Genomic DNA, 15,090 nt, shown 5'->3' with positions numbered 1-15,090 from the left:
CACAAAATATCACTTTCATTAATGCTCATTAACCATCTTTATAATTTAGGGGTTGTCTGGTAATATATTAGAGTATTATTTAATCTTGTTAGACAAAAAAAAATTTGGTAAATATTTGCTTCTAAAATTTAAAAAATGTGGCTTTCTTTAAACAGGGTAGCATAATCATTTTCCCAAAAACAGTCGCTCCACAACTATTTTCACACAGTTGCACAAAACATACAACCAGCTTCCCTGCAACAACTTTCTGGTACAGTGCAGCTGCAGCTGAAAAGCTGAGAAACTTCAGCTGCCCCAAACAGAGCCTTAACATGTAAATTGTTCAATAATTTTAAGGGGAAGCTACAAACATACCAACTCAATTCCTATCGATTTATATATCTAACACCTAAACTTTTTCTTTTTTACATTTATATCACCCAAATCTTTTATCACATAAAAAAACAAGCATTTTAACTTTTTAGAAGTAAAATACACTTTTTCATGCACAGATAAGGCGACATATAAGTAAACATTGAAGTTTTAGGGTTAGATATATAAATATATAAGAATTGAGTGGTATGTATGTAAAGCTTTCTATATTTAAATAAGCTCATGGATTCCAGATTCAAGATTGATAAAAGAAACTGAAACTGTTACAAGAATGAGCTTTTGCTTTCAGCCGTTCATTTAAAAAGATCACAAAAAAGAAAAAGGATGATTATATAAAAAGAAATAGAGAAAGAAAAGAGGTCTAACTAAGAGGAAATGAAAACCATAACCCAAAGCATGGTTTCGTAAAACGTCAATTGCCTTGCTTAGGCTCATCTGTTCCATGAAATTTTCTCCCAGCTTCAACAGCTTCCCTGTTTAGTCCAAGCAGAGGTCAAGAGCAAGAAGAGAAAAACATGTGAGAAAATTAATTTTAGGGGGAAATAGACGCTACACACATTATATATATATATATATATATATAATATATATATATACACATACACATGTACAATATAACAATTTTTAACATTTACTTGTATAACAATTTTTAATATCACATCAAAAAGACTACAAAATACATTTTTTTAGTGAAATATATCTTTTTATAATTATATTTTGATGTGATTATGACATAAAAATGTTTATATATATGTGTGTGTGTGCGTGCGCGCGCACGTGCCCGCGCGCCACGTCTCGACTCATTGGTGTGGCCTCTGGCGATAAGTCCCTCGGGTCGGGGGTTTGAATCCCGTGGCGCGGGCTTTTCAGATCAATTAAAGCACATCTAGGTTTCGAACTAAATGGGGGGAGCGTTATTTGGTGCCCACTGGACCAAATAATGATTCCCTTTTAAGAAAAAAATAAAATAAAATAAAATAAAAAATAAATAAATAAACCATGGTATATATGGGAGAGAGAGAATGAAGAACACAGAACTATAAATATTAACAAATATGAAAAGATTAGTGAAAATTAGTGACCAACAGAGGGGAAGAAAAAATAACTTTGTGAAACTCAACTTTATGCTATTATAAAGCTGCGGAAGTCGCAAATAAAAGAGATTGAAGAATGGTAAAGATCATTAAATTGATAAAGAAAGATTAGTTGGTATCTATTTCTAAATTTTTCCTTGGCTTCTAAAGAAAATCATAGTTTGTAGGCAAATTGTAATTACTTTAAAGTGAAGCAAAAACTGATTTTTTTTTTTTTAATTCATGTTGTTAAATAATTTGTTTTCTGACGTTTAAGCACTCGGAACAAATTTTCATTTGTGGCATTGGGAGAAACCCTAATTTTCACTTGGCAATCATATAAAATTTATCATAAAGATGCAAGCCAAATTAGATAGATGGTTGAGAGTTTAGTGTCACGGACAAATAGTCCCACATCGGTTAGGTGTAGGGCCGAAAAACAATATTTAAGTGCTGGGCTGCCCACCACCCATAAGGGTTCTTTTGGGAGGTGATAAGTGATATCAGAGCAGATTACTGCCTGCCAGGTGTGTGGACTCTCCATGGTCCAGTGGGACCCTCGGTGGAGCCGATCCGTGACGAGGGCGTCACGTGATTGGGTGGAGGAGAATGTCACGGACAAATAGTCCCACATCGGCTAGGTGTAGGGCCGAAAAGCAGTATTTAAGTCTTGGGCTGCCCACCACCCATAAGGGCTCTTTTGGGAGGTGACATTAGGCTTTCAATTAAGAAGTTATGGGTTCAAGAAGTTGCATATATGATGTGCATATATTTGCTCTTAAATTCTCAGAAGTAATTAGGGACATCTACATACAAATCACACAATTCCTGCTTAGGTAAGATGGTATACATGCAAACATTGAAGTTTAGGTGTTAGAAATGTAAATACATAGGAGAGTGGTGAGTTTGTAAATCTGCCAAAAAAATTATCATAGAGATTGAAAACACAACTGAAATCATTACCTGAAAGCGTCAACAAGCTCTTTGTTTTCAGGATCAAGCTGCACACCCTCGTAGAATGCATTTGCAGCTTCGTCGAATCTCTAAAATCAATCAACATTGTGAATAGTGGTAAAGAAAAAAGAGGGGAAAAAATTGAAGGTAAAATATATATAGCATTACTTGTAATAAACGAAGGGCTGCTCCTTCTCTGTAGCATGCTTTAGGCCAGTTGGGTTTTAGAGATCTACATACCTTTGCATCAGCTAAAGCATGCTCAGCTTGTCCCAGCCGAATCCAACAAAGGCTTCTATTAGATAGCAAATTTGCTTCATTGGGATCCAAATCAATTGCCTGTAAATTTAATCAAAATAATAATAATAATAATAATAATAATAATAATAAAAGAGAAGAAAGAAAGAAAAAAAAATTCAGCATCATCTTCTAAGTATGACAATTACATATCAGATCTTCTGGAGTCGATAAAACAATTTAAGGAATTCAAAAGCTGAATAAATTTCAATGGATTCAGATTTTTCATATTTTTTAACCAGAAGTTTTTGATAAAGGCATAAATGATAGATGCATAAACAAATATAATTGATTCTAAATGATCAGAAAAGAACCGTAACATAAGCAAGCATTACAAAAAAGCAGCAAACATAATTTCCGAACATATTGTGCATTCTAAGAGCTCACTCAGGCAAGTGTCACAAGAATGTCAAAATGGTATAATGGCAGGATATTTTGATGGAACAAGACTATTTCTTTAGTGAAAGGGAAATTTTGGCCTATGATGACACGAGATGTAGAGAAGCATGTTAAACAACGTGAGGGTGTCATTTTAGATAACTCAATGACAGAACACGTCTCTAAACTCCACTTCCTGTCCCAAATTCACCTTCGGTAGATACGAGCAAGGTCTTCATCATGGATTTCACGAACCCAATGGAATAAGGTTACTCTTATGGTGGCGGTGGATTGTTTCTCCAAAATGGCACATTATGTGCCCTCTTAAGATAATGGATGATTCACACATTACCAAAGGAATGAGGTTACTCTTATGGTGGCAGTGCATTGTTTCTCCAAAATGGCACATTATGTGCTCTACTCAAGATAATGGATGATTCACACATTGCCGCAACAGAACGTTTATCATGGACAAACTTGGCCCGATCATCATTCGTATAAACCGCAACAAAACGTGAGTTGTGGCGAGTGAACAACAAACCTAAGCTCGATCTGTCTTTTAAGTAGTGGAGGATCCGATGGACAACGGCGAGATGGTGCTCGAAGAGCTTATGCATAAAGTGATCAACGTTACCTACGACGTGACAAAAATCCGAGCGAGTATGGGCGAGGTAAATGAGATTAGGCTATCCATGACATATTTGCGCTAGGAAAGACAAATACCTAGAAGATTAGGCTATCCATGACTAAGAAATACCGAAGGGAACTCAAGTTTTTCATCTCAAAAGACACGGCGAGAATGCCTTTTCTAGACTCCAAGACTGGCAGATCATTACCTATCAGTACAATGTCGTCAACATAGACGATGAGGATGGCAATACGACCACTGGTTGAATGGCGAAAAAATAGCGTATGATCAAATTGGGCTTAAGAGAACCCATGACCCACTACTACCTGCATAAACTTGTAGAACCAGTCTCGTGGGGATTGTTTCAATCCATAGAGGGACTATCGCAATTAGCACACATGTTTATGGGAAGAAGTCGGGTCAAATCTCGCTGGGAAAGACACAAACCTACTCAGTGAGATTGCCATTAAAGAAAACATTATTGACGTCCATCTGAAGTAAGGGCCAATCCAGATTCACGACTAATGATAATGTAACTCGAATAATATTTAGCTTGGCAACTAGGGCAAATGTCTCTCTACAGTCAATCCCATAAGTTTGTGAATATCATTTGGGGACCAACCGTGCCTTGTTGCGCTCAAAGGACCCTCGGAGTTAAACTAGGTGCTAAAGATCCACCGACAACCCACCGCTTTCTATTTCCGGGGAAGATCGACTACATCCAAAGTATGGTTACACCGAAGAGCATTCATATCGTCCATAACAACATCCTTCCAGTACGGGTCAGCCAAAGCAACTTCTATACTGGATGGGAGACGATGATCCTTCAGTGAAGTATAAAATGCTTTGTAGGTTGGAAATAGGTTGTGGAATGAGACATATTTCGCCATGGCAAAAAGAGTGCATGGTTGTATCTGTTTGCGTACCTCAATAAGGGGATTCACATCTTCACTCGAATAGAAGTGACCCCCGTAAGTGGAGAATGCATCATTTTGGGGTTGTTGGTTAGAACGAATTCCAAGACCTGTAGCAGAGCAACATGCTTGACGATAGGGACATTGGGAAGAGTTTCAACAGAGGGTTTTGTACGATGAGTATAGACACGGATAGAGGATGGTCGTGATATTGGCCTGGCTGGTGGCGAATCCATTGATGCGGAAGGAGCACTGGAAATAGTGGTAGTAGGAAGAGTGTTCAACAAAGACAGAAGAGAAGCTGTGTCCAAAAACTCACGCTCCCCCTCACTTGAGGTAGTGTTAGGGAAGAGGAGAACATTTTCAAAAAAGGTGACGCCGACACTAACATAGATTTCACTGGTGATAGAATTGATAGCCTTTTTGAGTGGCAGAATAGCCAAGGAAGACAAATTTAATTAAGCGGGGGATCATGTTTATTATGAGTCGGGGTTGCGTTTCGAACAAAGATCGTGCACCCAAATAGTTTGGAATCTAAGGTGGAAAATGACTGGTTGGTGAGGAAATATGACATCAAGACGGATATTGGGGTTCGAAAGTTGTAGATTTCTATGAGAGCACTATTGATGAGGTTGTTGGTCGTGAAGATAACATCATTCCAAAAATGTTTAGGACATTGGTTTGAAACATATGGAACAAGCAACTTCAAGAAGTTTATTTTTCCATTTAGCTATCCTGTTTTGTTGAGGGGTACCATCCATGAGCTATAATGGATGATGTCTTTACTCACCAAGGATTCTCCCAATAAAGATTTAAAGTATTTACGACCATTGTCAATCCAAAGGACTTGAATAGTTGTTTTGAGTTGGGTTAGTATGGAGTGCAAATTTTTAAAAGTGACTGTAACTTCAGATTTATCTTTTTCAATATAGACCCAAGACATCCGGGTGTGGTCATCAATTAGAGTTAGGAGCCACCTTCTATTGGTTTTGCTCGCAGTTCGAGAGGGTCCCCAAAAATAACTCTGAATAAGCGAACAAAGAGTAGGAGTGGAAGGACGAGGTGGATATGACACACGTTGATGTTTAGCTAATTGACAAATTACACATTTAAAAAAAAATAATGTTTATCAATAAACATCAAAGGGTACAATTATTTTAAATAATAGAAAACAAGGATGGCCCAAAAGAAAATGTAAAAGCATAAATGAACATGCAGTAGAAGGAGAAAAATTACAACTAAAAGATTGAGTGTCAGTGTCATCTATGTCATTTTCTTGAAAAAAATAGAGTTCGACTACCCGCTTAGCTTAGCAGTTCCAATCATCTTTCCTAAAAGGCAATCCTAAAAGACACAAACATCAAGGGAAAAAAAAGCAATGCAATGAAGATTACATGTTAACTTACTGAACGACAAGATGTTACACTTAAGTAAAGAAACATGTAACACGAATTCCAAAGTCAGCCCGGTTGCAGGTACAATCTAATAGAGTTATAGGAACTGTCGTCAATTTTAATCGTATCACCCGAAACAAAGAGAAAACATCGAGAAGAAATGAGAACCCCGACTAAGTGGTCAATAATCTACGGGTAGAAGAAGCAAAACCAATGAGTGTCATAAAGATGCTACCTTGGTAGACATGAGGTTGATAGGTCGGAGGAGAGTCGACAAGACCCAAGCAGCTTAATCAAGTGTTTCATCTGACTCTTGATAGAGTCTGGTGATTTGGGGATCATCTGAGTAGGGGCTGGCTCAACTGTTGTAGATTTTGAGGTCGTAGCGAGACCTTTAGTAGCAGATGATTTGGCTGAAGACTTATTTGCCGGTTTCACATGGAGCTTCCAACACTTTTCACTAGTATGGTAAGGTTGTGACAAGAAAACACATGTAGAGTGATTGGCTCACGACAACGTAATGGAGTGTTGAGTACTGTTCGAGACCAAGGCTGAAGGCTTGACTGAATTAGTAGAATTGCCCAGCATGCAAGTCTCCAGCTTTCTTCACAGCGGATCTCAACGAATACGGCCCGGGTTGAAGAAAGAGGATCACAACCAAGTATACAACCACAAACTTCATCGAGAACCTTGTTTAGGCTCGCCGGAAATTGGAACACACGATCATTTTCTAGAATTTTTTGAAAGAGGGAAAGATAGGTGGGAGAGTCCCGAGTGTAGTAATAGTAAATGTTACATTCCATCCATACGGCAACCAAGAACTGGGTCATCGTCTTCGATCCGTGATTCGCCTAGAGATCTTATTAGAAAGTCATAGAGTTGTCTAAAGTTACCTAAGTCTGAGTAGGTATAGCGAACGACAGTTCAGAGGGCACTTGCAGATGGAAGAAACAGGTAAGAACGACTAATAGAGGTCTCCATGGAATTAATCAGCCATGACATAACCATGGATTTCTCCACTTCCCATAAAACAAATGCTGAGTCATTCTTCGGAGGTTCACGAATCATATCTGTGAGATGGTTTAATTTACCCTGACTTTTGATGAACAATGACATTTGATGAACAATGACACAGCTTGAAACCACTAGAGAAAATTAGAGTCCTTGAGCTTGTGAGTGGCAATCAAGAAATTAGAGTGTTCATATCCTTTGGTCTGTAGAGGGATTGAGGTAGGTGTCGATCCTCCGGTGGACTCTAAGACAACGTTGGATGGAAGTTCAGTGGTGGAGAAATCCACCATGGCTCCGACGAAGCCAAAGGTAAGGTTTGGATGCCGAGACATAGAAGAAGACGATCCCTCACTTGGCTATCAACAAAAGAGGGCCTGTAGAGGAGGATTCCAGCCGACAAGATAGAGATTCAAGCAGTTTAGCAGGCAATCTGGCTACAGGAAGGAGCTCCAATCGGCAAAAGGAAAGTTCTGAGGCAGGAAGGCTTGCAAGGGAGAGATCCAGCTGCAGGAAGTAGTCTAGCGGTCATGGAAGAAGGTCTAGCCGACAGAAGGGAGGTCCGGTGGAAAGAAGGCCCACAAGAAAGAAAACCACGGCGAGGAGCCCGCAAGGAAGGGAACCGGTTGTCTGAAACTTGCAGGGGAAGGACTGCAGGAGAAGTGTCGTGACTAGGGCAAGATTTTGTGGCTCTGATGCCATTTAGGTTTTGAGAATTCAGCGGAATAATTTATTAATATGAAAAAGGAGTATAAATACATCTTACATTAGTCCTCAAATAGGAATGATATAAAAAAAGAAATAGTTGGAAAGAAAAGACAACATCTAGATTATGATCAATCAATTCTTAATAATTACTCGATATAAAAAGAAAATGAGATAAAATAGGAAAGAAAATAAATCCAATCCTTATAACTGCTAATATTTATAATGATAGATGGGAAAGAAGGAAAAAGAAGGGAGGCGAGGTGGATCTTGGGTGGTAAGTCCCACACAAAGGAAAGGAGTAGGCCTGCCCAGCCTCCTGCTGGATCGAGACTTCTGTTGAATCTGAACCCTTGGTCATTAAATTAGCAAATAGTGGTATATAGCAATGTTTAATGTTCATAAGAAATCATGGGATGACAAAGAAGGCAATAATATAGTTCATATTCATCTTGAATGCTTTTGTAATATAACACATAAAATTCTATGCTCGAGCCTAAAGCCCCTTCCAAAAACCTAATGCATACATATTGATTTGCTTTTGCTAACATGAGTATTTTGTCTACTTTTAATATTGAGGATCTGATACTATATAACAACACTTTTTAGCCTCCAAAGTTTCCAATATAAATATCTTTGAATAGAGTTTTTGTATCATTATCAAACTTTTCTTAGCATTGGCTCCAATTTTGTCCCAAGTTCTCGTCTCAGGACTATAAGTTGAATAGATTTTGTTTAATGAGATTACACTATGATTAATAAGATATTTTCTTTGCTTTATTTAGTGAATTTTCAGTGTTGTTTTATTTATAATTGGCACTAGTAATTATTTTCCTTTTTTTCTTTATTTTATTTGCTTATAAGACCCTTAAGTATAAAATGTGGAGTAAGAATTTTGAAGTTGCTTTAAAAAATGGTATCTCTCTCTCACTCATTGTCATGTCTCTTTCTCATATCTCCCCTTCATAATATCAATTTTTGTTTTTTGCACATAATCCATTCTTCCCTAACATTTTTACCCTTCAACTGGCTCAGATCAACAAATCAGACCAGTTGAATTGTTATTTTTTCCTTCTTCGTTTGACGCCTATTTTCAATCATTCAAATGAATCCATAGAATTGTTCTGGTTCTCAACCATAGAATGAATTTAACATGTGAAATCCCACAAATGTTAATCCTCAATAAATTGTAATTTGCATGAAAATAAGGCATATATAAAATGTCAAGCAATTGGTCCTTCCAACAATAAAGCGCAGTCTCTCCATGGCTTCACAAACATACACTACCTAAGCACCTCATCAATCTATATGAAGTAGCCGCATTGAGCACAGTATAACCAAGCAAAGCCCAAAAAATAATGCAACAATAATTGATGAAGGCACCATGCATCAATTTTGGTCAAAATTTCATTATGCTTACAATGAAGACCAATTGCCATCAAGACAAATTACCTGCCAAAGGAGTAATGACATAAATTACTAGTATGCGATTATTAGCATTTTCTGACCAACTAGATACTTCCACATAAGGCTGGAAATGAACTAAGCATTCGGCAAGTTATTCATTGTTCGGCTCAACTAAAACACATTCATAATCATATGATTAATTAATTGAACGAGCTTAAACACTTTCATAGATACTCAAAAACTAAATGAACAAGCATGAACAACTTTTTGTTTGGTTCATTTATGTTCATGAATAATATTAATTAAAACTTGTGAACAAGCTTGATTATGGCTCGATTACAGCTCACTCATGAACAATATCATTTAAATATTTATTTTTAGGCTCAAAAAGTACAATTTAATATAACTCATTTATCTCTTCCAACAAATTGCTCATATAAAACTCAAATAAGAACTGATTAGGGCTTGATTAAGGCTCAATTAGTACTCATTTATTTTTTTTTAAACAAACTACTCATTAATATACTCGAAAAGACACTATACGAACTGAGACCGAACAGGATAACTCTAAATGAGTTTGATCTCGAACAAAATCCTAAAAGATCGAATCAAGCTCGAACATGCACTTGCTCAGTTCGACTTGGTTCATTTGCAGCCCTACTTCCGCAGACAATGCCATTCGTAATGTACCCAACAACTGAGCATATGTGATTTTCCCTATTTTTGCATAACCTGAACTGGCATATATAAAGAATAGCCCCAAAATTTACCATCCAATGAAAGGTCTGTACAAGGAGTTATTTACTTTCTCGTACTTAACGCATTATCGTCAAGCAACTTAATTGATTTCATAGAAAATCGCTATTACTATGATCTAGCATAAGCAAAACAAGCTGCTGGAATCATTACCTGAGTATAAGCATCTATGGCCTCTAAATATGCTTTTCTTCTAAAGGCATCATCACCCCTTGATTTAGCTTCCAAAGCTTTCTGCTTTGCTTCAGGTGCTGCCTGCACAACTAACTAAATATAAATGAAAGAAAACAATGTAATATGTAAAGATTTCTATAAAATTATGTAGGAAAATATAAGATTAATTTGTTCATAAAATGTCAAAGTTAGAAGAACAAGTTTTGTGTGAGTAACAGATCAATTGAAACAAAGGCACAAATCAAATTGTTAAAAATGGACAATGCAGATGACGGTTAAATTGAAGTCTGTTAAGCAGGAAAGTGTTCCTACCGGTAAAAGTATTCATAAAGAAAGATTTTAAAAGGAGAGGCGGTAACCTCAACAATCTCTGAATTTGCGGAAGTGGGACCTTTTGGATCGTCATTTTTCTTCGTAATTTCCTACAAAATAAATAATATTTCCATAAATAAAAGTACTCAAATCCTTTATGACATAAATCCTTTAAACCATTTTATCAATGTCCGGGCGTCCCCTAAAAGTGACGTGTTGTTTAGTATGAATACAGTGACAAGTGTGCAAGGGCCACTGCACCGGCTGAAAATATGACACTCAATAAGACAAAATGGAGAAAAAGGATTTATGTAGCCGACCCCGCTTAGTTGGATAAAGACTTGTTGTTGTTGTTGTTGTTTGTTAAAGGTACTCGCATCCATCAATTCAGTAACATAAACTTAGGATAAAACTTTAGTTAGACATAGTATTCTAATTTAATACAAAATTCATACATGTGTGAATACATTTACAAAGAGAAATAGTAACTCATACCAAAAAAAATAATGAAAATTAAAACTAACGAACATACCTGTTCCTTGTTTGCCTGAGACTCCATGAAGTTAATGATGCCATCCACACTCCAGTTTGAAAAGTTAGGAACTGGAGTTGTCACAGGAAAAAGAATCTGAACAGCTACACGATTGCCTCTTGCAGCAGCAACTTGTATAGGTTTTAAATTATCCTGCGACCAAACAAACATTGAGATGGTTCTTTTTTGATTTAGACAGACCTACAACCTGGCACTATAATAAATAAACAAACAATCTTGGTATCTCAACTCTCATAAATCACTCCAAGCGCAAGTACTAGTCCTGGTTACAACAAAAAGAAACCTTTATCCCACTAAGTGTGTTCGGCTACATGAATCATTTTTCTCCATTGTGTCCTATTGAGTGTCATATTTTAATTTAATTCTAACATATTAAGATCCTTTTATGCAGCATGCCCAAGTTTTTTAGGTCTACCTCTACCTTTCCTAACAAAAGCCGAATCTAAAGCGTCTACTCTCCTAACGGAATCATCAGGTGGTCGACATTTAATGTGCCCAAACCATCCAAGAAGATTCTCTAATCCTGTCTGCCACTGGAGCTATACACCAACCCTTTCATGGATACATTCGATACACATTTTTTCTCTAAGCGTCAAGCCACTCATCCACCTAAGTATTCTCATCTCAGCAAACCTTAACTTGGTTTTATGCTTCTCTTTTAAAGGCCAACATTCTGCGCCATAAAGCATTGCAGGACTCACCACCATCTTATAAATTTTTTTTTTTAAGTATAAGAGGTACTTTTCTATCACATAATAGGCCCAATGCATTCCTCCACTTCAACCATCCAACTTGAATTCTACTAATAACATCTCCATCTAGATCACCACCGCATTGAACAATAGACCCGAGATATCTAAAACGTTCACACATTTTAATGATTTTATCCCCCATTAACACAACTTTGTAACTAGCTCTACTAATAAAATTACATTCCAAGTATTCAGCTTCAGATCTACTCAATCGGAGTCCTTTAGACTCTAATGTAGATCTCCATAATCCAAGTTTTACATGAACTTTTTATCTAGTCTTATCCATAAGGAGGATATCATCAGCGAAAAGAATATGCTAAGGTACATCCTCTTGTAAATGTCCAATAAGACCATCCAAAACTTAAGCAAAAAGATGTAACCCAACTGAAATAGGAAAATACTTAGTCAATCCTCCTTCTGTTCGAGCACAAGTTATAACTCTAGCATACATATCTTTAATTACTTGAATATAAGCCATATCAACACCTTTCTCTTCTAAAACTGTCCAAAGAACTTCTCGTGGAGCCTTATCATAAGTTTTTTCCTAAATTAATAAAAATCATATGTAGATCCTCCTTACTCTCTCTGTACTTCTCCATCAAACCTCTCAATACATATATAGCTTCCATAGTAGATTTGTCCGGTATAAATCTAAACTAATTATGAGAAATCTTTATATCACGTCTTACCCTATGTTCAATTACTTTCTCCCATATTTTAATGTATGCCACATCAACTTAATTCCTATATAATTTGCACTGTTGTGCATCCCCTATATTCTTAAAAATGAGGACCAGAATACTCTTTCTCCACTTGTAATGGTTGAGTCACCAAATGTCCAATCAACTGATATATATGATAAGAATTTCATAGATCATCCTTGCCTTAACTGTTCTATCTTTGAGCAAACTAAAGTGGGTTCAAAGGCCCATAAAGTCAAAATTTTCTATCATACAACTAGCTATAACACTAGTTATCATTTCTCCAACAATTATGGAAGAATTTATCTCTGAAATGTTAGGAAGTTAATCATTTGAATCAGTAAGTTACCAAATGTTAATATTAAGATTGTTAATTACTCATCTAAAAAATAGGTAATTTTTAAATGTTTGAGTTTATAAATATAGCTCAAGCACATTGCTTATCTTCAAACATCAAACTGCTGTGACACAGTTGGATATATCTAGTAGAGTCGGTATCCTGACAAAAATTTCGAAGGTCACATTGATGTTATATATAGCAATTATCTAGATATTTCACTCAATTGTAAGGACTTTATGATTTGATTTGAGATTTCTTATTTACCCCGCTTGTTATTATTTTAGATTAAAACTAGTTTGTAAGCCCTAAAATGCTTTACTTTTATTGGCAACAATTTGGATTTGAGAAAAGATATGTCGCTACTAACTTAAAAGAAAAGCTGAATGATGAAAAATTCGATCAAAATCCCATAGCATTGTCGTTGTCACGAACTTTATATAACTATAAATTGAGATAGTTATCCCAACATGACTGAACGTTACATGTCAAAAACTATGGGTTATATTGTCCCAGCAAACATTGTAAAACAGGTAGAAAACTTGTAAAAAATGACAAGAATAATACAATTGTGGATAACAACAGCTTCATGTATTATTAAGTGTATCTTATGACTAAAATCATACACTTAACCAGTAGAGAACAACATATAATAGTTTTTTCCACAATCAGGTTAATTGTCTGATCAAGGGTTTCATGCCACACACTTATTAGGGTAAGATTTTTGGTGTGATTATATGAATATGCAGGATATGATATTAGTTTTTTGTGACTATCAATCAAACTTAATTCATCCTTAAAAAATTAGTGCAAATAATGGTTGAAAGGTTGTTATATTATTGCTTGAAATTTTCATTTATATATATTTTTTTATTTTCTTTTATATTTTCGTAAGAGGAGATATATCTAAATGGAGTTCTTTTCTACCATTCCATTGAAATTTAAGAGGCATTATTGTGTCAGTATCTTCTACTACTATGATTGGCATAGACCGTACCCATCATCAGGTAAAAGACTAGAAATGTTTATTTTTAGGATTGGGAGCTTTATAGATATCGGTAAGCTATGACATCCAATAACATATCCCATAATAGGGAGGGGAGAGTATGTGTGCCTTGGAGTGCATATCATTATTAGAGTAAAGATATATTTCACGACATCCGGTAATCCTGAAATTGGCACACAAATCAACGCAGAGGCACACTCATTTTTATTTTTATGCGGTGATTATTGTGCGATTAACATTTTTAACTTCGCTATTTATTCATAGATAATTGGGTTGTAGCCGACCTGGTATCATTAATGCAAGACAATTATGTGTAGGCTTCCAATTCCTATGATGGGCAGAATTACGACACATCATAACCAAAGTGTTTCCTAATAATGTGTAGGTCACAAATCACCGTGTCAAATACAAAAAAAGTATCCATAAAATAAGTTTCTTTTTGTTAATGGCGACGATGAACATCTATGTGAATCTTTAAAACTCAAAATGCGAACCCTCGAAAGACAAACTCATAAGCCAATACAAAAAATTTGATAACCAGAAATGAAAAATATAAAGCCCTTCAAGCTAGACAAGTTGACTTAAAAAGTAAAAGAATGGCAAGTTAATCAATTGAGAGATAGATGGGATAAACTTGACCAAATTTTAAGACTATTAACAATCATCCTCGCCAACAAGCCAAAAGGCGGCCATCCAGGAAGGCCCACCACTCAACAAGCCTAATCGTCGGTGTTCCAAAGCTTTTCTAATTCAATAAGCCACAATATGCAAAATAAAGAAGGCATTCTATTGATTCAAGAAGAAAATGATTAGACTGAAAAATATCCACCAATTAAGATCCAAACTTCAATCCTTTGACACATCGATGATGCATTTGAATTTCAAAAAAGTACAAAGCAGATTTGACAACCAAAAAATAGGAGGGAAAAAAAAAGGGCATTGTCGGCACTAAAAAGTAAGAAAGGAAGAGATTGTTTGGGGGGTCGCCCGTAAGAAGCTGTTGGCAGCCGGAATCGAAATCCCGTCGCCCGCTTCGGAAGGACTTTTTAATTTATGTATATATATATATAATTTTAGAAAAATATGAAATCAAACTGACCTCATATTTTTCACAGTTTAAATGAAAGAGCGCTCTACCTCAAATCCTATATCTATCCTGAGGGATAAACACAAGACTTGAGGATGAGACTCGATCAAATAAACTAAGAAAGATATGACATCCGTTTGGTCTGCGAAACCGTTTTATTTACCGACAAGTTCCCCTATTTAATACAAATAATTAAATAGGGTTTATTTTAAGCTGGGTTCGGAAAAGCTTCCTATAAGGGCAAGCCCCTATAGTTAATTACATCTTAAATGACCAAAGTCA

The 15,090-nt window shown here is 36.1% G+C and overlaps 1 protein-coding gene across 2 annotated transcripts in view; it reads right to left on the bottom strand.

The window, feature by feature from the left end:
* Positions 1 to 557: 557 nt before the first annotated feature.
* Positions 558 to 15,090, bottom strand: part of LOC110032399 (ankyrin repeat, PH and SEC7 domain containing protein secG) — a 54,448-nt gene continuing 39,915 nt past the window's right edge. Inside the window, exons 8-13 of one of the 2 annotated variants that reach the window (XM_020736025.1) lie at positions 10,905 to 11,057; positions 10,420 to 10,482; positions 10,040 to 10,141; positions 2,640 to 2,738; positions 2,409 to 2,488; positions 558 to 845 (exon numbers count right to left, since the gene is read on the bottom strand). In XM_020736025.1, the coding sequence (XP_020591684.1) occupies positions 785 to 845; positions 2,409 to 2,488; positions 2,640 to 2,738; positions 10,040 to 10,141; positions 10,420 to 10,482; positions 10,905 to 11,057 (558 nt within the window). In that variant the 3' untranslated portion in view covers positions 558 to 784. Of the gene's footprint in view, positions 846 to 2,408; positions 2,489 to 2,567; positions 2,739 to 10,039; positions 10,142 to 10,419; positions 10,483 to 10,904; positions 11,058 to 15,090 lie in introns of both variants that reach the window. The other variant, XM_020736024.1, reaches the window with a different exon arrangement.

Source organism: Phalaenopsis equestris, unplaced genomic scaffold (assembly GCF_001263595.1).
Source record: "Phalaenopsis equestris unplaced genomic scaffold, ASM126359v1 Scaffold000938, whole genome shotgun sequence".
Classification (NCBI taxonomy): domain Eukaryota; kingdom Viridiplantae; phylum Streptophyta; class Magnoliopsida; order Asparagales; family Orchidaceae; genus Phalaenopsis; species Phalaenopsis equestris.
The sequence above is the reverse complement of the archived record's forward strand: the minus strand, read 5'-3'. Positions and strand labels throughout refer to the sequence as shown.